At 38.5% G+C, this 26,846-nt stretch overlaps 1 protein-coding gene across 4 annotated transcripts in view; it reads left to right on the top strand.

Moving 5' to 3' along the window:
• PTPN4 (protein tyrosine phosphatase non-receptor type 4) overlaps positions 1 to 26,846 on the top strand; it is a 176,368-nt gene that overhangs the window by 25,834 nt on the left and 123,688 nt on the right. For 3 of the 4 annotated variants that reach the window (XM_058664392.1, XM_058664390.1, XM_058664391.1), the window contains exon 2: positions 10,118 to 10,272. The exons of the other annotated variant lie outside the window; for it this stretch is intronic. In XM_058664392.1, coding sequence (XP_058520375.1) covers positions 10,135 to 10,272 — 138 coding nt within the window. In that variant the 5' untranslated portion in view covers positions 10,118 to 10,134. The remainder of the gene's footprint in view (positions 1 to 10,117; positions 10,273 to 26,846) is intronic. 4 annotated transcript variants of the gene reach the window in all.

Here is a 26,846-nt window from a genome sequence, read left to right as displayed (position 1 = left end):
ATACAGAGAGGAAGATCTTTGTTTCATTGATTCATTCCCCAAACAGCTGCAATGGCTGGAGCTACACCTATCCAAAGCCAGGAGCCTGGAGCTTCTTCCAGGTCTTACATGTGGGTGCAGAGTCCCAAGGTTTTGGGACTGCATTCCCACGCCACAAGCAGGAGCTGGATGGGAAGTGGGGCCGCTGGGGTTAGAACCCACGCCCATATAGAATCCCGGCACGTACAAGGCGAGGACTTTAGCTGCTAAGCTACTGCACCAGGCCCAGTTGTGTCTCCTTTTATGATCCAATCTCAGAAGTCATTGAGTTAATTTTGCTGAACTTTTTTTACTCACTGAGGCAGCTACAGGCGTATTTCCGGATTCAGTGGGGGGGGAGGGTGCATCGACTCCACATCTTGATGTAGTAGCAAAGTTATAGAAATACTGTTGTTGCCAATTTTGGAAAATGTTGTCTGCCACAGTATGTGATAAAGTAGAAATAGGGAGTATTTAGCTAGGCTAGAATAGCTGGGCTATACTATCTGTGTCCCACATTGGAGTGCTTTAGTTTGATTCCTGAATCTGATTCCTGATCCCAGATTCCTCCAGTGCTGACCTGGAAAGCAGCAGTGCTGGCTCAAGCAGTTGGCTCCCTACTACCCATACGGGAGACCTGGACTGGGTTCCTAGCTCGAGGTCTCCCGGCCTAGCCCAGCCCTGGCTATTTCAGACATCTGAGGAATGAGCCAGTTGATGGGGGTGTGCTCTCTCCTTTCCTCTTTCTCTCCCTTCTCCCCTCCCCCCTGTTTGCTTCTTAAATAAAGAAATTTTGGAAAGATTGAAAATGAACCCTTTTCAAGGATAACCTTCTCTTGAGTTTTCAGTGTATAGTAGAACATTGATTAATGCTTACAGCCTCCCTGTTTGGCTCACCAGTTCTTAGACTTTGTAGCAGAGTGACATTGAAAGGGTTATTTAACTTCTGTCAGTCTCTTTCTTTGTAGACAAGATATATAGTTGATATCGAAAAATAAAACTCAGGTAGGAGCTCAAGTCCAGTGTTTGTGAAAAGTATGGAGTTTTTTTTAAAACAGCATGCTGCCCCCTAGGGGCAGTGTAGTACTGTTGAAACCTTTAAGCTCCCTCATGCAACATAAACATACTTGAAGTGTTAAGTGGAACATATTAAGCAGAATTGCAGTTTTCTTTGACTTGTTTTAATTTTTATCCGTTCATTCTTCCACTGATATATATTGATAAGAAAAGTTAGGATTTTCTTTTGTTCCCCGAATTAACCTGTTGATCTTATAATATTCTTCTGAACATTTTCCAGGGATTTTACAAAGAAATGCATGTGCTTTAAAAAAGATCACAGAAAAAGAACTCCAATTGAACGTGTTTATTTGCAGTAAGAGATTATAAGTGATAAATATAATAGATTTCATGAAATTCAAAGGCTTTTTTCATTAATTAACTGCTGAACAAACTGTTAAAAGACTGGTTTTTTAACTACAGAAATTTTTATCACCTTTTCCTATGGTATTTTTCTGAAAAATTCTTAAAGAGACACAGAGACGAAGATGTATACATGCCAGAAAGACAGAGAATTCTGATTCACTGGTTCACCGCCAAATGTGGCGGCGGCTGGGTCTGGGCTAAGCTAGAAGCTCATTCCAGATGTTCCCACGTGGCTGTCGGGGACCCAGCTTCCTGAGACATCTCCTGCTACCTTTAGGATTGCCTATGAGCAGGAAGCTGGAATCAGGAAAAGATCTGGGATTTGAACCCAAGCTCTCTGACAGGGAGTTTGGGCGTGTAAACATGCGTCATGTCTTCTAGGCCAAATGCTTATTATCAACCTCAAAAGACGTATTTTTAATTATGGTAAATAAATCATATATAACATAAAGTTTAATGTTTTAGCTGTTTTTACATTAATAATTCAATGGTATTGGGTATATTCATTACCAATATCCATTTCCAGTATGTTTTAGTTATTACTTTTATTTATTTGGGAAGCAGAAAGAAACAGAAAAAAAATATCTCCGACTCACTCCCCAGATGCCCATAGCAGTTAATGCTGAGCCAGGCTTGAGATGGGAACTGGGAACCCAAGACCCACATGGGTGGCAGGGACCCAACTCCTGAGCCATCACTTGCCTCCCAGGGTACACATTAGCAGGAAATTGGATTGTGAGCAAAGTTGGGACTAGAACCCAGGCATTCTGATACTGGGTGTGAGTGTCTTAACCGTTGTGCCTAACACCTGCCCTTAAAGACTGCAATTCTGCATCCATTAAACATCACATCCACATTCCTCATTCCGCTTTGTGTCTTTCTTTGACCACAGTAGATGCCTCATATAAATGAAAGCATGCTAGTAGTTACTATTTTGTGACCAATGTATATCCTTTAGCATAACATCTCCAGGTCCTTTTGGTTTGCGGTGTGTGCCAGAATTTCATTCCTTTTTAAGGCTGAATAAAGTCCACTGTATAGGTGTACCACATCATGCTTATCCTTCAGTGGACACTTGATTTGTTTCCCCCTTTTGGCTGCTGTAATATTACCATGAACATCCTGCTGTGAATGTGGCTGTATAGATGTCTCTTTGAGACCCAGCTTTCCCTCCTTTAGTGTATATATCCAGAGGTGAAAATGATAGATCCTCTGATAATTCTTTGAGTATTTTTCATCTTTTGGGGAAACTGCCATACTGTTCTTCACAATGGCTACACTATTTGCATTCCCACCAACAGTGCGCTTCCAATCTTTTCCCTGCCAAGGACAACACTTGTTATCCCTTTTCTTTAATAGCCATCCCATGGATATGAAGTTATATCCCATTATAGTTTTAATGTTTCTCTACTGAGTAATAATAATTTTTTAAAAGATTTTTTTGTTTTTATTGGAAAGTCAGATATACAGAGATGAGGAGAGACAGAAAAGATCCTCCATCCGCTGATTCACTTCCCAAGAGGCCACAGTGGCCTGGGGTGAGCAGATCCAAAGCTGGGAGCCAGGAGCTTCTTCCAGGTCTCCCACATGGGTGCAGGGTCCCAAGGTTTTGGGCTGCTGTTGACTGCTTTCCCAGGCCACAAGCAGGGAGCTGGATGGAAAGTGGAGCAGATGGGACGTGAACTGGCGCCCAGTTGGGATCCCAGCGCATGCAAAGCAAGTAAGTTAGCCACTTGGGTACTGCCCTGGGCCCATTCTGGTTAATAATTTTTGAAAGATTTGTCCAATTTTTTTGGAAAGGCAGATCTACAGACAGAAGGAGAGAGAAAGATCTGTCTGCTGGTTCACTCTCCAAATGGATGTAGTGGTTAGAACTGAGCCAATCGAAGGCCAGGAGCCAGGAGCATCTTCCAGGTCTCTCACATGGGTGCAAGGTCCCAGGTTTTGGGCCATCATCCTCGGTTTTCCCAGACTACAGGCAGGGAATTGGATGGAAGTGAAGCAACTCAGGCATGAACCAGCACCCATATGGGATGCTAGTGCTTTGAGGTAGAGGATTAGCCTATTGAGCCACCGCACTAGCCCCACTGCTTAATAATTTTGAACATCTTGTGTTTGTTGGACAATGATATAGCTTCTTTAGAGAAATGTCTGTTCAAGCCTGTGCTGCCGTGGCTAAGCTTATGGGTGCCAGTTTGAGTTCTGGATGCAGCATTTCCAATCCAACTCTCTGCTAATGACTTGGAACAGCAGTGAGGATGGCTCAAGTCTTTGGGCCCCTGCACCACGTCATAAATCCAGAAGGTGCTCCTGGCTTTGGATTGGGTTATCTGTGGCCATTGCAGCTGTTTGCGGAGTGAGTCAGTGCGTGGAAAATGTCTCTCCCTCGGTCCCTTTCTCCTTCTTTCCTTTTCTCTGTAACTCTGCCTTTCAAAAAAAAGTTTGTTCAGATTCGATGTCTGTTAATGTTTTAAAAGATTGATTTATTGAAAGAGTTATGGAGGAGGAGGGGCATATCTTTCTATCCGTTGGTTAATTCAGTGATCTCAATGACCAGGGCTGGGCCATGCCGCAGCCAGGAGCCAGCAACTTAACTTGCTGAGCCACAGGGCAGGACCCTCGTTTTTGTGTTTTTTGTTGTCTTTAGATAATACAGTTTGTGTGTGTACATTTATAGTCTACAAGATCCTTGATATCATTTATTAGACACAAATTATTTTTCATGGATTTCTTTGAGTGTGTATTATGTGTTTTTATCATTTATTAATAGAAGAGTGTTACTCATTTTTGATTTTTACAGACCCTTCAGGACAATATTGAATAGAAGTGACAAACATGCACATTCTAGATTTGTTCCTGATATTGGGGGAATGAAATTCGTCATTCACTGTTATATGTGACATTACCTGGTGTTTTTTTGGCTTGCTTATTTATTTGTTTTTGTGGATTGTCTCTGTGAGATTGAGAAATTTCCCTTTTGTTCCTGAATTATTGTGTATTTTTACCAGAGAGTTTGTCAAATGCTTTTCCTTTATTGGTATTTTAGTATGATCAAGCCTTTTCCAGTCTATTAATTTTATGGTTTGGTTTTTGGATTTTAAACTCAGTAGGGTTCTTGCTATAAAGCCCAGTTGGTCATAGTATATAATTCCTTTTATGTTTTTCTGGGTTTATAGTGTACAGTCTGTTTTTATATACCACTGGATTCAGTTGTCTAATACTTGGTTGATGATTTTGCATATCCATATTCATAAAACATGTTAGTTCGAAGTTTTGCTTTGATAACATAATCTGGTTTTGTTATGTAGGTTATACAAGGCCTCACAGAATTAATTGAGAAGTTTTTTTCTTCTGTTTTTGGAATAATTTGTGCAATATTATTATTTCTTTAACTATTTGGTTCAATACGTTAGTGAAGACATCTGCACCTAATGTTTTCTCTGTGTGAATTTTTTAAATTATTCATTCTCTTGTTGCATATCTTCAGATTTTGTATGTCTTATTCGCACTGGAGTAGTTCATACATTTCTTGGAATTTACCCATCTCATCTAGGCCATGTAATTTATCGGTGTATAGTTGATCATTGCATTGCCTTGTCATTCATCCCATTTCTTGAAGATTAAAGTTTCTTGTTTCCTTTCTGGCTTTAATTATTTCTTGGTTGTTGTGGCTAATGGTTTTCTTTCCATCTAATGCCTTTCCATTTAGTTTGATTTTTAAAAATCTGTTTTGTTATTAAAGTGGAAAAATCATTGGCTTAATGTCTTTCTTTTTAAAAAGATTTTTATTTATTTGTATTGTAAAGGCAGATTTACAGAAAGACAGAGGGTAAGATCTTCCATTCAAAGATTCACTCTTCAGGTGGCCACAGTGGCTGGAGCTGAGCTGATCTGGAGCTTCTCCCGGGTCTCTCACACAGGAGCAGGGTCCCAACGCTTAGGGCCATCCTCCTGCTTTCCCAGACCACGAGCAGGGAGCTGTTGAAAAGTAGAGCAGCTGGGATGTGAACCAGCGCCCACATGGGATTCTGGTACTTGCAAGGCCCGGATTTATCCTCTAGACTATTGCGTCAGACCCAATGCCTTTTTTCTAATGAGGTTCTTTGTGAGCTCTGTTGAACTGCATGTCATCTGTATTAAATGTTGTAGTTTTGCTTTCATTTATCTGTTTCACAGTGTTTTCTAATTTCCTTGATATTTTTCTAATTTTATTCCACTGTGGTCAGATAACATACTTCTCATGGCTTTAATCTTTTACAGTGTATTGTTGCTTGTTTTGTGGCCTCATAGTTCTCTGCTTTGGGGAAGGCAGCATGTTTTATTTTTGGATACAATGTGTTAGGCCTAGTTTGTTTATAACCTTATTCCTGACACCTGATTCCTTTTCCGTTTTTTTTTATTTATTCTGTCTCTAACTACTGTTGAATTCTCTTTATCCATCCAGTTTTGTCACTTCTTGATCTTAATTGGTGTATTTTGGAATGTTGTATTTGCATATATTTATGCTTTTTGTCTTGCTAATATTTGGGCGCATTTTTGTTACAAGGCATCCTTTCCTAGTGACATATTTGCTACAAAATCGAATTTGTCTGATGTTAATTCACTACTCTATTGTTAATGTCTTTTGTAATACAGATTTATACATTTCCATTCAGTATTGTCTTTTTGAGCCTGAAATGTGTCTATAAGAAAGCATATAATTAGAGCAGATCATTTAAAAAATCATTCTGCTACTTTCAGTCTTTTTTTCCAAGTTTTTTGTTTGTTTGTTTTTAATTTGAAAGGCAAGAGTTACTCAGACCTCTTCCATCTGTTGGTTCACTCCCCAAAGAGCCTCAAGGGCCAGGGTTTGTTCAGGCCAGACCTGGAAGCTTGGAACTCCGTCTGTGAGCTGCATGAGTAACAGGGGCCCAGGTATTCAAGGTATGATCTCCTGCTTTCCCAGGCACTAGCAGGGAGCTGGTTTGTGAGTGAAACAGCCACAGGTGGAACTGGTGCTCATAAGTGATGTGCTGGAAAGGCAAGGTAGCTGAAGGTGCCGTGCCGCAACACTGCCCTTCAGTCTCTGCCTTTTGATTTTGGGTGTCTTGTCTATTTAATGTTTTGTTAATTGGTTTCTACATATTTTGTCTCTTCTCTATTTTTGTTTTTTGTTTTTATGCAGCTATTTTTTACTGTCTCATTTTAATTTTGTCTCTTTACTACATATTCTTAGAGTTCATTTCTTGGTGAATACCCTTGGAGAAGGACATTGCTTATAAGCATATAGCTAGTGATAATTGCTACTTTATATTGATAGACTATAAAGATTTTGCTGTATATAAATTACCTTCTTTTGTACCATTGTCATACCATTATTGTAAACCTGTCAGTTGTACAGTTTTATAAGTATAGCTTTTTGCAATTGTATGTTAAAGCAAATGGGAAAAAGGTCACAAGCACTAAGTATATTTAATTTGTTTATATGGTAGCTGTCTAATCACGTTTACAGGTGCTCTGTATTCTTTTGGATTTGAGTTGCTGTCGTGTCCTTTAATTTTAGCTTTTGATATTTGTTTCTAGGGCAGATCTTGCTGTGTGTTTAACTCCTCTAGTTTTTGTTTATATGTGAAATTTTTATAATTATTGCTTATTTTTTTTTAAAAGTTCATTCATTTTGAAAGTGTTACAGAGAAAGAGAGATCCTGCATCCACTGGCTCACTCTTCAGATGCCTGCAACAACCAGCCCTTGACCAGGTTGTAGCCAGGAGCTGACAGCTGCATCCCAGTCTCCCATCTGGGCCATCTTCCACTGCTTTTCATAGGCCTTTAACGGGGAGCTGACTTAAAAGTGGAACAGAAAAGCACAGACTGATGGCATTGTTGGAATGCCCACCAGGCTGCAGTACTGGCCCCTGAGTTCAAGTTTTAGAATACTTAACAGGGCTATTTAAACGATCGATTTTATATTGATTGAGTTCTGATAGGTTTTGCCTTTTGTAGGATTGTTTCATTTAATTTGGCAGATTTGATGTTTGCAAGGTCTGAGTGGTATCATCTATTCATTCCTAATAGTAATAATTTGCATTTTCTTTGAACGTCTTGCTAGAGATTTATCATATTTATTAATCATTTTGTTCATCCCCCACTTTTCTGTGTTTTTTTTTTTCTTATTTTCATTGAGTTCTGTCTATCATTTCCTTCCTTTTCTGTGTTGTATGTTTATCTGGCTCTGTTCTATCTAAGTTCTTTAGGAGAGAAATTATGTTGATTTGTTTGAGACATTTCCTATTTTCCATCACATGCATGCAGTGATGGAAATGTCCCTATCCTTACCTGTTTAGCTGTGCCCCATCAATTCTGTTATATTGTATTTTCATCTTAATTTAATTCAGTTGTATATTTTTATTTCCCTTGAGCTTTTCCTTCCTGCTGTGGATTATGTAGAAGCCAGGTGTCTAGTTTCCATGTGTTGGAGGGCTTCATGGTATCTTTCTGTTCTTAGAGAACACACTTTGCATGATTTGAATTTTTTAAATGTGTTTAGATTTGATTTTTAATTATAGAGTATGGTCCTCCTTGGCAAATATTTGGTCGAAATTTGAAAATAATGTGCATTCTGTTATCAGTACAATGTTTTCCTAATATTAATTAGGTCTTATTGGCTGATGTTATGATTTAATTCATAATCACTCTATTATTTTTCAAATCAATTAATGAGAAATGTACTGTTTCATAACTGTGGGTTTATCTTTTAATTTCCTTTTTGTGCTCTCACATAATTTACATCTGTGTTGGCACATTCACATTTAGGATTGCTCTGTGTATCCTTGATGGATTGGCTCTTGTATCATTATGTGGTATCTCTCCCCTGTTCCTGCTAATTTTCTTTGCTTTGAAGCCTGCTTAATCTGATCTTACTGTAATCACTCCTTTTTCTGTTGAATGTTGTTTCCATGATAAATATTTTGCATCGCTATATTTTTCAACTGTCTATATTGTTACATGAATATACTTAAAAAATTCATTGAAATTGAAAGATAAGATTACTTTGGTGCAAATTTCTTTGAAATTCATGTATGATTTTTCTGTAATACGTATCTTCCATGAACATTATGAAGAGCTTTTGTATGAATTGAAAAGCAGTTTTGCACCCAAGTAAACATGTATGTGTATGCTAAGATATGTGTAGATATGCAAATATATGTGTATATGTGTAAATATATATCCTGGTTTTTGTGTGTGTTTATTTGAAGGGCAGAGAGAAAGAAACAAAGAAAGAGAGCTTCTGGTCATTGCCTTCTTGCTCAGATTGGGCCAGGCTGATGCCAGGGTCCCAGAACTTAATCCATGTCTTCCACATAGGTTACAGGGACCCATATGCCTAAGCCATCATCTGCTGTGGCACCAGCAGGAAGTTGGATCAGAAGTAGAACTGGGACTCAAAAGCAGGCCCTTTAATATGGGGCACCGATATCCCAGGTTCTATTGCCTTAACCTCTGCATCAGATGCCTGCCTCTAAACTTTTTATTCCAGTTTTTCATGGAATTATTGAAGCACCTCACATTTTAGGAGACTGTAAATTATTTTCCTACTCTGCCATTGCTGTCTTTTATTTAAATTGTTTATCTTACTTGGCTAGCCCCCTCCTTATTAAAAACTGTTTTAATATTCCTGTAACATTGACTTTTACTTTCAGCTTGGAATCTGTTGAAATGAGAGCGGCTTCAGACCCTGAACATCACTGGTTGACATGCTGTTTCTTGTATTCTTTACTATGTTTTACTCATTGATTATTCTTACTGCTCACTTACGTTTGGCAGTCTTCAAGAATTGTGACTGTTTCTATTTGAGTTTGTTTCTTTTATCAAGTTGTCCATAAATACAAGCTTGTGGGAGTTAAGCTTTTAATTCTTTGATTCTAATAGCTTCTTTGAATTCTTGAATTCTGATGGCTTTGGGTTTTGTTTCTTAATTTTTTCTGCCACCTGAGTGTTGATTTTCTGTATATATAACTTCCACTTTTTATCCACAGCTTTAAAGCTACAACTTATTGTCACTTAATATCAGATATTGATAGCAGTGCCATGTTTGTTCTTCAGTAGGCAGTCTATTTTTAATTTCTTAGGTTAAAAATTCAGAAGTAAAGATTGGTTAGTTATAGGTTTTATTTTCTTAAGAATAAGAATACTATTTGGAGTTTGAAGATAATTTAAATTGTATTAAAAACAGAAAGAATCCTGTATTTCTTGAAATACATAAGTTAAAAAAAAAGTGAGTAGGGCCCACCAAAGTTAAACACTTTTAATATCTTTTGCTATTCCATGATAATTTGCAATACTTTTATCAATGGGTAGTATTCCACTTCCTGAGACAGCATACTTCTGTCTCCTTTTTGACTGCTTTTCAATTTGTATTTTTTTGAATTGGAGCATGAATTCCTAAAAAAACCAGTGTGTTAATTCTTCTCAGTACAACAGCTCAAACGATCGCTTTTCTTCAAAACAGTTTGTAATTTTAGCTTCAATGGCTGTCATATCTGCCACATACATACTTATGATTTTTACCCTGATGTTTTGAAATTTAAAACTATTTTCTACCTGTTTTAATTAAAAAATGTGTAAATAACTTTGTCTTTTACATTATGTCGTACCCTGCACTGCCCTTTTAGTTAGCAGCTTTTTCTTCTAACTTAGATCTAGTGTGGACAGTAATGACCTCACGTTTCCGGTTGCCTGCTGGCAGAACCTACAATGTACGCGCATCGGAGTTGGCCCGAGACAGACAGCACACGGAGGTGGTTTGCAACGTCCTTCTTCTGGATAACACTGTACAAGCTTTCAAAGTTAATGTAAGTATTTTGTGCCTTTAGAAAAAGATGATCTGTCTTCTAAATTTAAGAAAAAGAGGTATACATTTATGTGAGTATAGATAGAATTTGAGCACTAGGACTTTAAGTTGTAGTACAGTTTGAACAATCCTCTTTAGTTAAGAGAACCTTTGATGTGGGTTTGTTTTTTAGGTGCCTGTTCTCCTTCACTATGAATCTTTTTCATGAGTTGCACATTTGATAGCATTGGCAAATGAGCGGTGCACTGTGATTAGTAAGGCAGATTGACAGTGTGTGGGTGGTTTTTATAAATATGCTGGAAGGCATTTAAAAAGAATGCATTAAATAATTTATGCATTTCCACTATAGTCTTCCTTGTGCTGTCTGTGGATAAGACTTTTGTCATACAAAGGTAGATGACAGCCCCGATCTTTTCTCAGTAATATATCAAGTGTGTATTCAATAAATGTTTGTTCATCTTATTTGTGACACTAGCTTCCGAGGAAGTTGGCAGCGTCCTAAGAATTGCCTGAATTATCATAGTGCCATTATGATACCCCATAAATTTAGCATCATGAAAATAATAGTATCTAATAAGTAGAGCCTGTTTAAACTGGAATTCCACATTCCTTATTTTCAAATCTCTGTGTTGGTATCTCTTCCCTGTTTTATTATATTTTGAAACCTTTAGATAATGCATTCTGTTTATGCCAGTTTCTTAAGCTTAAAATTTTTCTGTGTATTGTATAGTAGGATTACTGATTTATCTTTTTTATGCCAGAATCCATGGCATTTTATGTTGGAGAAAGGGACTACAGAGTATTGAAAATTGCACCAAAGAAAGTATCTTTGAGTTTATCTAACTTTCCAACAAGTTCATTGTCAAACTTAATTTCTTTTGTATCTTAGAGTTGGAGTATGGGTTGCCAAGGCAAAATAGCATGAAATGAAAAGAAATGTGCTTCATAAAAATTTCTGTTTAAAATGCACTCTCATGTGTTAAACATTGACATAAGAAAATACTCCTTTTTTCTGTTGCTGACACATTAGAATCTGGGTTTAGGAATAGGTAAACTTAATTCTCTGCTTAATTAATATTAATATTTGCTATTCATTTAAACTTAGAATTCTGCACGTTTTAAAATATTACAAAAAGATTTTCTGTTTTCCTATCCAGCATAATTTGTTAGGCATCTAAGTTGATAATAATAATTTGTATTTTTCAATTTAGTAATCTGTTATTAATTACTTTTTGAACAGATGTGAACATGTAATATTTTTACATGTTTATATGTTTTTAGTGAATCTAAGGGAACTTAAAACATCATGAAAAATGGGATTTTCCCAGAGGCTTTTTGAAGTACCCTTATATATTTACCTGCCAGTTTCAATAAACCCAGGTGTATTATAATATGATAAGCATTCTGGTACTGGAAAAATTCTTTGCCATTATCTCAAGTAATCCAAAAACTTACTTTGGAGTAATAGTTTATGAGAATGATTCCTCTAAGTATTTGGACCCAAGTCGTTCAAACTATGTTTTTGTGCAGATTGTGTATTTAATTTGTCTGATTGGCTGCTCATTAACACATTTTATAAGCTATGTGGCATGTATTGGCAACCAGTAACCTAGTTCCATATTTATAAGCTCTGATAATTGTTTTTGGTGTCTATTAAGTCTCAGAAATCTTGGTGTGGGCAGCTGCTAGGTTCATCAGCATGTTTGTTTTCACTGGAAAGGAAGGAAGAACTACTCACTCTTCACTGAAGATTACCTAGCAGGGACTTGCCAGTTTAACTTAGAGTCTTAGCTTTTCCTGATCTTAAGGATTTTTTGCGTCATAGGTGAAATATTCATTGTTGACAAAGATTGCTTTCTTCCATGTGGAAGTCATCCTGTCAAAGCCATATCTGAATCTCTTCCTTAGGGAAGTGGATAAAATAACGAAGTTCAGACATATGTAACCTGGTTATACTTGCTTTTTCTCTACCGTGTGCGTAGAAATGAGATAAATGTTTTAGTGTTGCTCTAGTTTCAAGTCCTGTTTTTTGGTTGGTTGGTTTGGTTTTTTTTTTTTTTTTTTTGGAAGACATTTTTTATTTGAAAGATTTACAGAGATAAAGATTTCCACTATCTGGTTTACTCCCCAAATGGCCACAGCAGCCAGAGCTGAGCTGATCTGGAGCCAGGAACTTCTTCCAGGTCTCCCACACAGGTGCAGGGTCCTAAGGCTTTGGGCTATCCTCTATTCTCAGTCCATAAGCAGGAGCTGGATGAAAAGTGGAGCAGCTGAACCAGTGCCCACTTGCATGTGGAGGATAGCCAATTGAGTCATTGCACCAGCCCCTCAAGTCCTATTTTCATGGTGGCTTTGACACAGTAATTTGTTTACTATAGCCAATCTGTGGAATGTGTTATCCTCTTTCCGTAAATTCATTGTCAATTCACTGAAGCATGTTTCTAGTAAACACTTAAAAATGCATGCTCTGTTTTATTTGGATTGATTTCTATAACTAGCGAAGGTTTTTTCCTCCTTAGTTTTTGGTCTTAACTTTTATTTTAGAGGACTCATTTTCAGAAATTTTTGGGGGGAAGTATTATTTAAGTAGGATTTATTAAATATTATTTCTAACCCAGCTTAGGTTTAATTGGTTAATTCCTTTTCAAGTATCATTTATACTTACCACTCAGATTTTATCTTTTTGTTAACGTTTGGTGGTTTGTTTGTACTTGCTATTTAAAAAAACTAAATAATTCTTTAAGTCATACAACAATTAGCAGGTCCTCACCTGCTACTCCTTAGAAATAATCATGTATTATTTGTTATTATATGTTACCATAGTTCTGAGAAATAGTGCATATGTTGTTTTTGGTTCTGTCTTTGTTTGGTGGTTACGCTTATTACATATTCACTTTGGAGGATGAGACTTTAAGTCTCTGGTAACTCACTTTCTCCATATACAAATGCTTCCTCTTGTCATCTTCCTCGTAAACATAGAAGCTGTCTCATAATATTTGGTTAGTTCAGGGTTTGTTTTTCCAAGAGAAGATTCCTGCCGTCATCCGTGCTGCTAGTGTAACGTGTCCCTGCTACTACTGTTAGAGCTGATGGAGAAGAACCGACTGCAGAGCTCTCCCCTTGGCAGCGTGTAGACTTTCTGCTGACTGCAGGCTCTGCCTGTCTTCAGCACTGTACAGATGAGTCATTGTACCTGGTGGCCCTGAGGCCAGAGTCTTTCTGGTTCATTTTCTTCAGAGAGTAAGTTTACTTTTGGATTCCCAGGAGGGAGGGGAAAGGGAGAATGTTCATGTAGGAAGGTGTTCCTTCAATAGACTTGACGACAGCCTTTTTCACACTCCCATTCAGATTTGGTTTTTCAAAGTTCTTTTATACCTCAATTTTCTGGACCTTGTGGGGTTCCAGAACTTGCTCCTGGGTCTTTCTCACAGTAACTTTTTAAACTTTTTGTCATTATTGTTTTTTAGCTTTCTTCTGACTGTTAGTTGGTGACTATTTAAGTTGCTTTTCCTAGAAGTTTTTTAGTGTAACTCTTTTATTGCTTCTTTTACTGTTGATTTCTGTGTACCTTAAGCAAACATTTTGTTCAGTATGTTTAACCTTGAAAACTATAATTGATTTTTGAAAGTGACACATGCACAGTATACATTCAGGACCAATATAGACAGGTGTTCTACCCACTGGTGTACTCACACCTTTCCACCTTTTCTGTGTTTTAGATTAATTTGTTAAGGTAATAATACCTACCTTTCTTGGAATGTTTAGCATTAAATTAGGTTATTGGCAAAGTGCCTGTTAATGTCTGGCTCATATTTATACATTTAGAAAGGTTGAGTTTCTGGAGTGTTATGACAGAACCCTGTGCCCCCATCCCACATTGGAGCCCCAGCTCTTCATTGCTTTGTCTCAGGCTTCCTACTGATGTACCTGAGAGGCAGTAGATGGTGGTCCAGGAACTTGGATTCTTCCCATCCCTGTGGGAATCCTGGCTTTGGCCTGGTCTAACCATAGCTTTTGTGGGCATTTGGAGAGTGAACCAGCAAATGGACAATTTCTGTCTCTGTCTCTCTCTCCCACCCAATCTCTGTCCCTCAGCGTTTCAAATAGATAAAAAATATTTTTTTTTTTTTAAAAGAAATTTACCTGTATGTAACTACTGTGCTTGTGTTGCTAGTACTAACTTTTGGTTTTAGGCATCATTATTACTTTCCAATTAACACAGATGAGATTTAGTTGTCTCTTATTCCTGACCCCTACTCCTCATCCAAGCACCATTATTGATTTATAGAATGTGTTTAATGAGTATTCTGTGTACATTATTATGTCTTTGTTAATGTTAATCATGGTTGAGATGCATTGCCCAACTGTGATTTTTTTCTTTTGTGCAAAACTTTACTTTTCATAGAAGTGGTAATTTTCTTTCCTTTCTCTTTTTGCATAGTTTTTTTTTTTTAAGATTTATTTGCTTTTTTATTACAAAGTCAGATATACAGAGAGGAGGAGAGACAGAGAGGAAGATCTATCCTATGATTCACTTCCCAAGTGAGCGCAACGGCCAGAACTGTGCCCATCTGAAGCCGGGAACCAGGAACCTCCTCCGGGTCTCCCACATGGGTGCAGGGTCCCAGTGCTCCGGGCCGTCCTTGACTGCCTTCCCAGGCCACAAGCAGGGAGCTGGATGGGAAGTGGAGCTGCCAGGATTAGAACCGACGCCTATATGGGATTCTGGCACGTTCAAGGCGAGGACCTTAGCCACTAGGCCACACCGCTGGGCCCTGCATAGTTTTTTTTTTAACACACACATATATAATTGCTCCCCAAATTTTTTAATAATGGTTTAAATTGCCTCTTGGTATAATGTTCTCATCAAATAGTCTATCAAATTCTTCTTCTTGAAGAGATCGCTCAAGAATCTTCTGTAGTACTCCTTTTTTTTTTTTTTTGCTGTGTACATTTGATGCACAACTAGACTAACTCATTGCTATCATTCTGATCATTCCTTTTATTTCTCTCAGACATTAATGTGTTCTGTTTCCCATCTGTGTCAGTCAGTTTCTGCTGCTATGACAAAATTCCTTAGACTGAGTGATTTGTAAATGGCATAGGTTTATTGTTCACAGAGCTGGGAAGTCCTCATTCGAGATCCTGGTGAGGACCAATCCTTGGTTCCTGGATGTTATGCTGTTTCCTCATGTAGCAGAAGAGAGGGAAATATTAGTTCCCTTTTGTAATTTTAGCTTGCATTTTGTCCTAAGATTGTTTGTGTATATGTTTTCATGCACTTGAAAGACTGTGTGACAGTTCTCCTGGGACTATTTGGTAGCTTTTCCTTGAGGGTTGTTATAAAAGCCTGAGCTAGCCCACCCAGTTCTCTCTGGTTTCCTTTACTGTGATACAGCCTCTTCTTGTACACATGCCTCCGCTGGTGCCATCTTGTACCAGAACTGAGCCCACTCCGTGACAAACTCCTGAGCCTCCAAAGCTTTGAACTAAATAAACCTCTTTTCTTACACAACTGGCCCATACCCAAATTCTTTACTATAGAAATGCAAAGCTGACTGGTACATTGGGCAACTCATCTATGTACTCCTTCTTTTGTCTGTTTTGTTTTGTTTTGCTGATTCACTCCCCAGAGAGCTACCACAGCCAGCACTAGACCAGGCCAAAGCCAGGATCTTTTTTTTTTTTTTTTTTAACAATTTTTATTTTGAATTTTGAATTTTATGGTACAATTCCATAGAGTCTAGGATTCCTCCCCTCCAAAAAAAATTCCCACCCCTCGACTGATTTTCCCCATAATGTTATAATAGTATAGTCCTTCATAAGGAGTTGTAATCCCATTACTCTGTTATTTAAGTGTGATCCAACATTGCTGGTGCAATGTCAGACAATCCAGCATCCCATTGTCTAGATATGTCCAAGTTTCATTGGGAGTCCATCTTTGCTTTGGAAGTAGGCATGCATATTGCATTGTATCTTCACGTCCAGACATGGTAGCCTGTATTACTCTATCACTATACATTCCGTTAAATGAGAAGCCACGAAATAAGGTCAGCAGCAGATATGAAATTGAAACAATAACAACAACAAAAATTACAGCACCATGGGGTCAGAAAAGCACCCCACTGAATAACCAACACATGCGTGTTGAAAAGAAAACATAAAAGCCTAATTTGCATGATGGTTGCCTTCTATTAGAGAGAACATACTGTATTTGTTCTTTTAGGATTGACATTTCACTGAGCATAATGGTGTCTAGTTGGGACCATCATGTCATCTGCAAAAAGCTATAATTTTAGTTCCTCATTTCCAATTTGTATTCCTTTAACTTCTTTTTCTTGCCTAATAGTTCTGACAGGGACTTCCAGTACTACATTGAAGAGTAATGGTGACATTGGACATCCCTGTCTAGTTCCATATCTTAGTGGAAAGGCTTCCGGTCTTTCACCATTTAGAATCATGCTGGCATTGGGTTTTTCATAAATTGCTTTAATTGTGTTGTAGAATTGCTATCTTGCTTAGGGTTTTGAGCATGAAGTGGTGTTGGATTTTATCAAATTCCTTCTCTGCATCTATTGAGATGATCATATGGTTTTTGTTTTTCAATTTGTTGATGTGGTGTATCACATTTATTGATTTGTGGATGTTGAACCATCCCTGCATGCCTGGGACGAATCTCTCCTTGTCTGCCTGATGTGCTGTTGGATCCTGTTGGCTAGTATTTTGTTGAGGATCTTTGCATCTGTGTTCATCAAGGATATTGGTCTGTAGTTCTCTTTTTCTGTTGTATTTGTCTGGTTTTGGTATTAAGGTGATATTGGCTTCATAGAATTTGGAAGGATTGCCTCTGTTTCTGTTCTTTGGAAAAACTCGTGGGGGATTGGGGTAAGTTCTTAAAATGCTTGGTAGAATTCAGCAGTGAAGCCGTCTGGTCCAGGACTTTTCTTGGTTGGGAGGGCTTTAGTTGCCGATTCCATCTTAGTCCATCTTAGTCTGTTTAGATTGTTAATTGCCTCATGATTCAATTTTAGTGGATTGTATGTGTCCAAAGATCTGTCCATCTCTTCTAGGTCATCTGATTTGTTTGCTTATAATTGCTTGAAATAGTTCCCAATGATTCTCTGTATGTTTGAGGTATCTGTTGTTATATTTCTTTTCTTGTCTCTGATGCTATTGATGTGTATTTTCCCCCTCCTTTTTTTTTTTTTTTTTTGATTAGTTGGGCTAGTGGGGAGTCTGCTTTGTTGATTTTCTCAAAGAACCAGCTCTTTGATTCATTGAACTTTTGTGTAGGTCTTTTTGTCTCTATTTGGTTTTTTTCCTCCCTTGTTTTGATTATTTCTTTTTCCTAATAATCTTGGGATTGCTTTGCGATTGTTTTTCTAGTTCCTCTTACTGTAAGGTTAACTGATTTACTTGGTGCTTTTCTAGTTTCTTGATATAAGCATTGATTGAAATGAACTTTTCTCTTAACACTGCCTTGATTGTGTCCCGTAAGTTTTGATATGTGTGTTGATGCCTTCATTTGTTTCAAGCAATTTTTTAATTTCCCCTTTGATTTCCTCTCTGACTCATTGTTCATTTAGTAACATATTATTCAGTTTCCATATGTTTACAAGTCTTTTCTTGTTGTTTCAACTTCTTGGTCTCTAGCTTCACTCCATGATGTTATGTGAAGATGATATAACTTTGATTTTTTAAAGTTTGCCAAGACTTGTTTTGTGGCCTATAACATGGTCAATTCTGGAGAAGGCATGTACTAATGAAAAAAAATGTATTCTGTATCTGTAGGATGAAAGGTTTGGTAGATATCAACTAAGTCCATTTGCACTAAAGTTTGGGTAAGTTCTGTTCTTTCTTTGCTGAGTTTCTGTCTTTTCAGTCTGCCCATTGATGGTAATGGGGTATTAAAGTCCCCCACTATAATTGTATTAGAGTCTATTTCTCCCTTTAAATCCATTAATATTTGTTTTACGTAGCTAGATGCCTTGGCATTTGGCGCATACACATTTATTATGGTGATCTCTTCTTGCTCATGTATCCTTTGATCATTATGTGGTGACCTTCTTCATCCCTTAATGTTTTCACATTAAAGTTTATATCATCTGATAGAAGAATGACTACATTGCACATTTTTCCTTACTGTTTGCTTGTAATATCTTTTTCCATCCTTTTACTTTCAGTTTCTTCTGATCTTTGTTGGTGAGATGTGTCTCCTGTAAGCAGACCTCTGTTCTATGGCATTTGATTGTTGAGTTTAAGCCATTTACATTTAATGTTAATATGGATAAGTGGCAGTTTGGTCCTGTCGTTTTAGCAATGATTGCTCTTTGATTGAGTCTTCTGTTAGCCTTTTAGTGGGATGTTCTCCACATATGTCTTTGGTTTTGGTAGTTGCTATTCTTTTTCTCTTCCACAAGAACATCTTTGAATATCATTTGTAGGGCAGGTTTAGAAGAGGCGAATTCTTGGAGTATTTCTTTCACTGTGGAAGAATTTTGTTTTCAAAGGCAACGGAGAGCTTTACAGGGTATGTTATTCTGGGCTGAAAATTTTTCCCTTTTAGAATCTGGGATGTCACTTCATTCTCTTCTGGCCTATAGTGCTTCCTCTGAGAGGTCAGCTGTGAGTCTGATTGGAGTTCCTCTATAGGTCACTTGATTTTTGTCAGGTGCATATTTTTTATTTTTTCCTTATGTTCAACTGAAAACAAGTTGATTATTATGTGTCTTGGTGTGGTTCGCTTTTGATTAACTCTGTTGGGAGTTCTGTGACCCTCCTGTATGTTTTTTTCCAATTCTTTCTCCAGATTAGGGAAGTTTTTGTTTGTTATTTCATTGAATACACCTTTAATCCCAGCTTCTATTTCTGCAACTTCTGGAATTCCCATAACTCTTTTGTTGGGCCTTTTAATTGTTTTTTTAGTCTTTTTTTATACATTTTATTATCATTGTTATTATTTTATAGTACAGTTTCATGTTCCCTTATCCCCTCCCCAATCCCCCCCCCCAGTTCCTCTATATCATTACTAACATATAGTTGTTCATACTCAGTCATATGTCCATCATTGCGGGACTGGACAATGGCAGAGAGTCCAGAATCCTATGGTCAAGATATAGTAAACAGTTTCATTGTAAGTCCATCTTTGTCTGGAAGCAGAAATGCATACCACACTACATCCTCACATCTGAATGTTAGTCTCCATTTCACAGCTACTGTACATCCCCTTAAATGAAAAGTCTTGATTCAAAATCAACAATAGAAAGAAAAGAGGAAATTTACAATGCCATGAAGTTAAATGACATGTTACTAGATATGACAGTCTCCATTACACAACTACTGTACATCCCCTTAAATGAAAAGTCGTGATACAAAATCAACAAATAGAAATTTACAATGCCTGAAGTTAAATGACATGTTACTAGATATGACAGTCTCCTACACAGCTACTATATATCCCCTTAATTGAAGAGCCACAAAACAAAATCAACAACAGGAAGAAAAAAGAAATTAACAAACCGAAAAGTTAAATAACATGCTATTAAATGACTAATGTGTAGCTGAAGAAATGAAAATCAAGAACCTACTTGAAGAAAATGATGCTACTGTATAATATACGAGTCATTGAATGATTTAATCAGAAGGAAGTGTTTTGAAGAGATGAAACTAACAGAGAATAACAAAACCCATGTGATACAGTTTCCGCTAATCTTTGTTAAAGTGTGTCTCCTCCAGACAATAAAAAGATGAGTTTTGTTTTTTAATCCAGTGTACTACTCTATGATGTTTGATTAAGCGTAAGCCATTTACATTCAGAGTTTAATATACATGAGTGTTACGTTGGTCCTGTCATTTTAGGAATGGGTTGTTCATTGGTTTAGGCTTCTGTTGTCATTTTACTGGGATGTTCTTCCCGTTTGCCTTTGGTTTTGGTAAGTGCTATTCCTCTTCTCTGTCAAGAGAACATCTTGAAGTATCATTTGTAGGGCAGGTTTGGAAGAGGCAAATTCTTTTAGCTTTTCTTTATGTGGAAGAATTTTATTTCATTTTCAAAGATGAAAGAAAGCTTTGCTGGATATGTTATCCTGGGCCAAAAATTTTTTTCTTTTAGAATCTGGAATATGTCACTCCATTCTCTTCTGGCCTGTAGAGTTTCCTGTGAGAGATCTCCTGTGAGCTTAATTGGCTTTCCTTTATATGTCAATTGATTTTTTTCACGTGCACATTTAAGGATCTTTTCCTTATGCTCAGTTGAAGAGAGCTTGATGATCATATGTCTTGGTGAAGACTGCTTTTGGTCAAGCCTGTTGGGAGTTCTGTGCCCCTCTTGGAACTTGTTTCCCAATTCTTCCTCTAGATTAGGGAAATTTTCCTTTATTATTTCACTAAATACATTTGTAAACTCAGCTTCTCTTTCTGCACCTTCTGGGATTCCCATAACTCTTAGATTTGGCGTCTTAATAGTGTCTTTCAATTCTTGAATACTTTTTTTGGCCTGATCCAGCTCTGCTTCCAGCTTTTTGTTTGCTTCCTTGTGGTGACAGGAAATACCTTCCAATCCTGAGATTCTTTCTTCTGCTTGCTTCATTCTATTTTGGAGACTCTCCACTGTACTCTTAATTTGCTCTACTGTATTCTTAATTCCTGATATATCAGCCTTGATTTGCTTTATTGCTTCCTTAAATTGTTTGAACTCTTGCATGAGCTTCTCATTGTTGATCAGAATCTTTAAAATGAGTCTTATGGATTCTATGTCCCCCATTTTCTCGATGTCTTCCTCAGTTAACTCTGAGATTGGCATAGGGTTTTGCTCCCTTGCAGGAGAGTTTTCAGTAATATTCAGTGTGCCTTTGTCTCTTCTTTTGCTCTTGATCATTGTACTTCTGGTTAGCAGAGTCTTCTCCTTGGGGCAGGTTTTTAAGCTGTGTCACCCACAGGTCTACAATGCGATTTTAGTTATTGCGGTTGGTAAACAACTTTTCTTGCAGCCACTTGTGCCACAACCTCCAACGAGTTCCAGGTCTGGGTTCTTATGTCAGATTTCCACCGTGGTCTCCACAGCCCCAGCTCTTGGCTCACCACTCTCCACCTCCTGTGATACTGTGGTGAGGCTGCACCGGTGTCTCTGCAACCTTTCTCCCTCTTCTGGTTGGAGCAGGTCCCAATATTGGAGAGACACCAGGTGTCCTGTACAATTAGGTTGTTGGTGGCGCTGATCTTGCTGGAACCTGTTGGATGTTAGGTCTGGGTGCCACACGGGCCTGTTTTGACCTGTACAATGCCACAGTCGGTATTATTTTCCTGCGGGACCAGTACAATCCATGGAACTCATTGAGTTCTCACAAGCTCAGCACATAGCAGTTCATTATTGTCCTCTGCAGTCCTAAAGCTTTTGCCACAGTGTACAAAATGGCGCCTGACGCACCACTACTAGAATTCTTGATCTGCTGGCCGTGAGATCTGAGGGCTACCCAGACCTGTCTTGGGTGGAACCTGTAGAATGCCACGTCATTGCAGTTCACCCAGACAGAAATGAGCTCACTCCCAGCTCAGCGCATGCTCCGTCCTCTTTCTCGCCCTTTCCTTCTTACGCAAAATGGCGCCCAATTCGGCTCTAGGGGGCTGACTGGGCTGTGAAATCCACCCTGTTTTCGCACTGCCCGTCTGAGATCTGCTGCTCTGTCTCTGCTCCTGGTCAAATCAAACGGACCAGCTAGACGGACAGTTCTTTGTCTGGCTTCACCACCCGAGCTCCCAGTGAAAGTCCCTTCCCACCTGGTTGCTGGTGGAGTTCAGATGGCTGCTGTGGAGTTCAGATCGCCGTGCTGGAATATCAGTCTCTGCAACACCACACTGCTGTGCCCGCTGCTTTCCTGTGTCTGTCAGTCTCCAGGTACCCCTCTGCTGTTGTTCTGTCCTTTCCTATTTCCTGAAATATGTCCTCTCTGCTTCATCCTGATTAAATGTTTTTCCGTCTGTATAAACGTGTCCTTACCCTATTCCGCCATCTTGATCTTGGCCTTTTAATTGTATTTTTTAATTTTTGGATACTTTTTTAACTTAGCCTAGCTCTGCTTCCAGCTTTTGTTTGTTTCCCCCTGATGACACGAAATATCTTCCAGTTCTGAGATTTTTTTTCTTCTGCTTCATTCACTCTATTTTTGAGACTCTCTACTGTACTTTTAGTTTGCTCATTTTATTCTTAAATTCTGACATATCAGCTTTCATTTGATTTATTTTATGTGTAACATATGCCTTAAATTCCTTGAACTCCTGTATTATGTGCTTCTCATTGTTGGTCAGAAACTTTATGATGACTTTTATGAATTTTGTGTCCCCCATTTTCTCAATGTCTTCCTCAGTTAACTCTGAGGGTGGTAGAAATTTTTCTTCCTTTGCTGAATAGTCTTTGGTAACATTCATATTGCCTCTGTTTCTTCTTTTACCTTTTGTCATTGCAATTCTGGTTGGCAGATTCTTCTCCTTAGTGCAGATTTCTAAGATGTGTCGCCTGTAGGTCTACAAGTCCATTTTTATGTTTAATCAGTGTCCCAAATTAGGAAGACACCAGCTGTCCTAAATAACTGATTTGCGTTTATCTTGTTGACATGTGCTGGCTGTTAGGTTTGAGTGCCACTTGGAATTACTTTGGTTGGCTTCTGTTGAGGAGCCTGTGTGGTTTTCTGAGCTGGAAGTGATTTTGTTCCCAGCTTATCTCTTACGCAGCTCAGCTGTCCTCCTTTCAATCTAACAGTGCCTTGTCCCGTAAAAATGGCAGCTGAACTGTACTGATTTAGCACATGCACTGTTTACTGCTGTTTCTCCTGATCTCTGAGCCCCTGCCCCTCTATGCAAGATGGCACTCAGTGGGGCACCAACATAGATCCGGGGTTGTTGGCTGTCACATCTAGGGATTGCACAGACCCTGCAGGTGCTGATTTCCCTGTGGGCTCAGCTCAGTGCAATCAGCCCAAAAAAAAAAAAAAAAAAAAAAGCCCACTCCAGGCCGCTTGTAATCTGCACTCTCTATCCCACTATACTAGATGGTTCCAGGAAGGGCACTGCTGGAGCATCGGAGCTGCTGGCTTTCATATCCAGGGACAACACAGACCCTGCAGTATGCAAAGCTGACACTGACTGCCCTCCCCATGGGATCAGTTCTGAGCAGTCAGTCAGAAACGACCCCACTCTGGGCTGTCCCCTCAACTCCACACTTACTGGCCCACCACACAAGACAGTGCCCAGTCTCCAAGCTGTGAGTCCTGCCCTGCCACTGGTCTGCCTCCTGAAGTTCACAGCTTTTCCTCTGCTCGTTGCTGGGCCAAATTATTCAGTTGGATTGGCAAGTTTCAGACTGCATTCGCCTCTTGAGATCTCCATGTGAACCCAGGCTCCCTCCTGGCTGCCGCAAGAGCTCAGCTGCACACGGCTCTGAATCCCTGGCTGTTGCTGGTGTCCAGATCGCTGCTTGCTGGCAGCTGGTGGGTCACTGCCACACTACTCTGCCGCTTCCCTGTGTCTTGGCGGTCTCCAGGTAACCCCCTGCCAGCTGCTTGACCCCTATCTTTTCCTGTAATCTGCTCCTTGTGCTTCACCCTGTTTAATGATTCTCTTTCATCCCAAATGTGTCTGCACCTTATGATGCCATCTTGCCTCTCCACGTCTGTGTACTCTTGAATATTATGCATTGGGATGGAGAGTGTTAGAGATATTAGGTAATTTAATCATTATTGTTTTTACATCCTTAAAGATTTCCTCTTTGTTCTGTTTCCATCAATTATTGAGAGAAGTCTTCAAGTGTAATAGTGTGTTTGGGGGAGGAAAGGGGATGGAGGAGATGATTAGATAACAGGTAAAAAAAAAAAACATAATGAGATGAAAATGGTTAAATTCTAGTGTTTCACACCATAGTGGAGCAACTGTAGTTCATAGTGATGTATTCCATACCACATGAAGAACTAGAAGAGAGGTGCTGGTAGGCTCCAAACATATAGGAAAAAATAAGGATGCTAATTACCTGATTTGACCAGTGATTATAAATGTACAAGGATTAAATGTTCATCAATATTTTAAAATGTTGTGCATTTGTCTATTTTGTCTGTCATTTTTATATCCTGTGTTTTGGAGATTTATTAGATACCTATACTGTTGTTTCTTTTTGGTGATTTGATTCATCATTATGTAAAGAGTTTAATGCAAACTTCACAAAAATTAGAAGAGGTTTATATGTTTTAAAGGCAGAGTTACAAAGTGAGAGTGGGAGACAGAGAAATCCTCCATCTGTTGGTTCACTCCCCAAATGGTCACAAAGGACAGGATTGGACCAGACTGAAGCCAGGAGCTTCTTCCTTGTGTCCCATGTATTTAGGGGCCCAAATACTTAGGTCACATCCTCTGCTGCTTTTTTGGGAGCATTACCAGTGAGGTGTTTGGGAAAATGGTGCAGGCAAAACTTGAACTGTCCTAGGTGGCAGTTTTACTTGCCAGCCCCGAGTACAAACATCTTTAAACCATGTCAAATTGAAGCAAGATTTATTTTCTACTCACATGCTTTGTTTATTTGTTTGTTTGTTTGTAAGAATTAGAGATCCTCTTTCTATTGGTTTACTCCCCAGGTGACCCTAACAGTCAGGGATGGGTCTGGCTGAAACCAGCAGCCAGGAGCTTCTTCCAGGGTACCACTTGAATTCAGGGATCCAAGCGCTTGACTATCATTTTGTGCTTTTCTTGGACTATTAGCAGAGAGCTGGATCATAGGCAAACCAACTGGTGTTCATAAGGGATGCTGGTGTCCTAGACAGCAGTGTCATTAATTATGCGACTGCACCTACTTCATTCCATAAAATGGTATCTGAATAAGTTCTCTGTTCTCTTAGCTTCTGATCTGTAGAAATCTATTTGTCAGATGAGTTTTCCTAAATGTCCTGTTACTGTGCTTTACTCTTTGTAGTTTTGAATAATACTTGACTTGAATGTTTCTGCCAAAACTACGTTGTTTGTTTTGTGTGTGTGTGTGTGTGTATCCAAGTTCATGCTATCCTAGTATGTCTGTCTACTCAGGCGTGAGTTTGTTTTCTAATCTATTTAGCAATATCTATTACATTGATATTTCACTTACGCAGTTTTTATGTTTGTTTTTTGTTTCTTTTTATCACTATGTGAAAGGATGATTATTCTTTTTAACAGAGAAATGAAACCTTAGGGATTTTGTGGCTTACCCATAGCCACATGCCAAATAAGTGACAGAGCTAAGACTAAAACTCAGCCCCTTGCCCTTCAAATTGATGTTTTATTTTCTACGCCATTTCCTGTGAGTTAGATGTTCTGCTGCTCCATCTTGGTGTCCCCGTGTTTGTGTAATTGGTGACACATAAAACGTGTAGTCATGAAGGACTACAGATACATGGTCTGGTGGTGTTTTCCTTACAAGTTTGTGAGCATAAGGCTATAATGATGGGTTTTTAGGGAAAGCTTATCTGAAGTTCACATGCCTGCCTCTGTTGCTCAGTTTCAGGGTCTGTGTTGGGACCTCAGAATGAATATTTTGCATGACTATACAATGATGATTTGGTTGCGCTTATTCTCTGGTTATGTAGAGAGGTGGAGGCTGCCATGGCCTCATTAACATGTTATAATTAGCTGTTGTTTATAGAGCACATTTTCCTGTTTCAATGCATGTACTAAATGGAATCAAAATGCCATGTTAAATTCCAACTTTACTCCTTGTTCTCTGTACTTCTGGAGTAGGATTTTCTGTTTTGCCTAATGCCGAATGAGAAAGCAGTCTGTAGTTTTGTGAAGGTTTTTGTTTGTTTGTTTAGTTTTTGAGCCCATTAATGAAGTTCTGCATACACTTCTAAAGTGATGCTTCTCAGAGGGGCTGGTTTGGAGCTTGTCCCTTTCTCTCCATCCCAAAGATATTTGGCGATGTCTGTAAACACTTTTGGTTTTTGTGTTGAGTGGGGATGCCTCTGGCATCAGCTAGGTAGGAGCCAAATATGAGGCTAAATATCTTACACAGTGAAGCCTTCCCTATCACCCACAACGGAGATTGCATTATAAAAAATGGAGGTAGTACCAAGGTTGTTTGAAAAATTGTGAACTAAGGCTAATGTTCAATAATATTTTTTTGGTGAATAAAATTTTTTTAAAAATCCTTTCTTTTTAATCTTATTAGGAATTTCTTACTCAGAAGAATCAATCCAGAGATTTTGTTTTGCCCCTAACCATATGCCCACCTACACATCCATTTGCTTTTGTATGTTTGATGGCTTGCATTGTGAAGATACTTGAGTGCTGGTTGAACAAAATGTTATTACACACTAGATAAATAGGAATGATTAAATTGACAAGCAACTGCACAGATCTTTTTATCTTTATGAGGAAAAAAAATCTATTGGAGTTCATCTTTTAAAGGAATGCAAAGTGGAAAGTAGAATGTTTTTCTTTTTACAAAATTATGTATCTATTTTTATTTGAAAGGCAGAATTTACAGAGCAAGCAGAGACAGAAAGATGTTCCATCCACAGTTTCACTCCTCAGACAGCTGCAAAGGCCAGAGCTGAGCTGATCCAA

This window comes from Ochotona princeps, chromosome 5 (genome assembly GCF_030435755.1).
Source record: "Ochotona princeps isolate mOchPri1 chromosome 5, mOchPri1.hap1, whole genome shotgun sequence".
Lineage (NCBI taxonomy): Eukaryota > Metazoa > Chordata > Mammalia > Lagomorpha > Ochotonidae > Ochotona > Ochotona princeps.
This window is presented reverse-complemented; position numbering and strand designations above follow the sequence as displayed.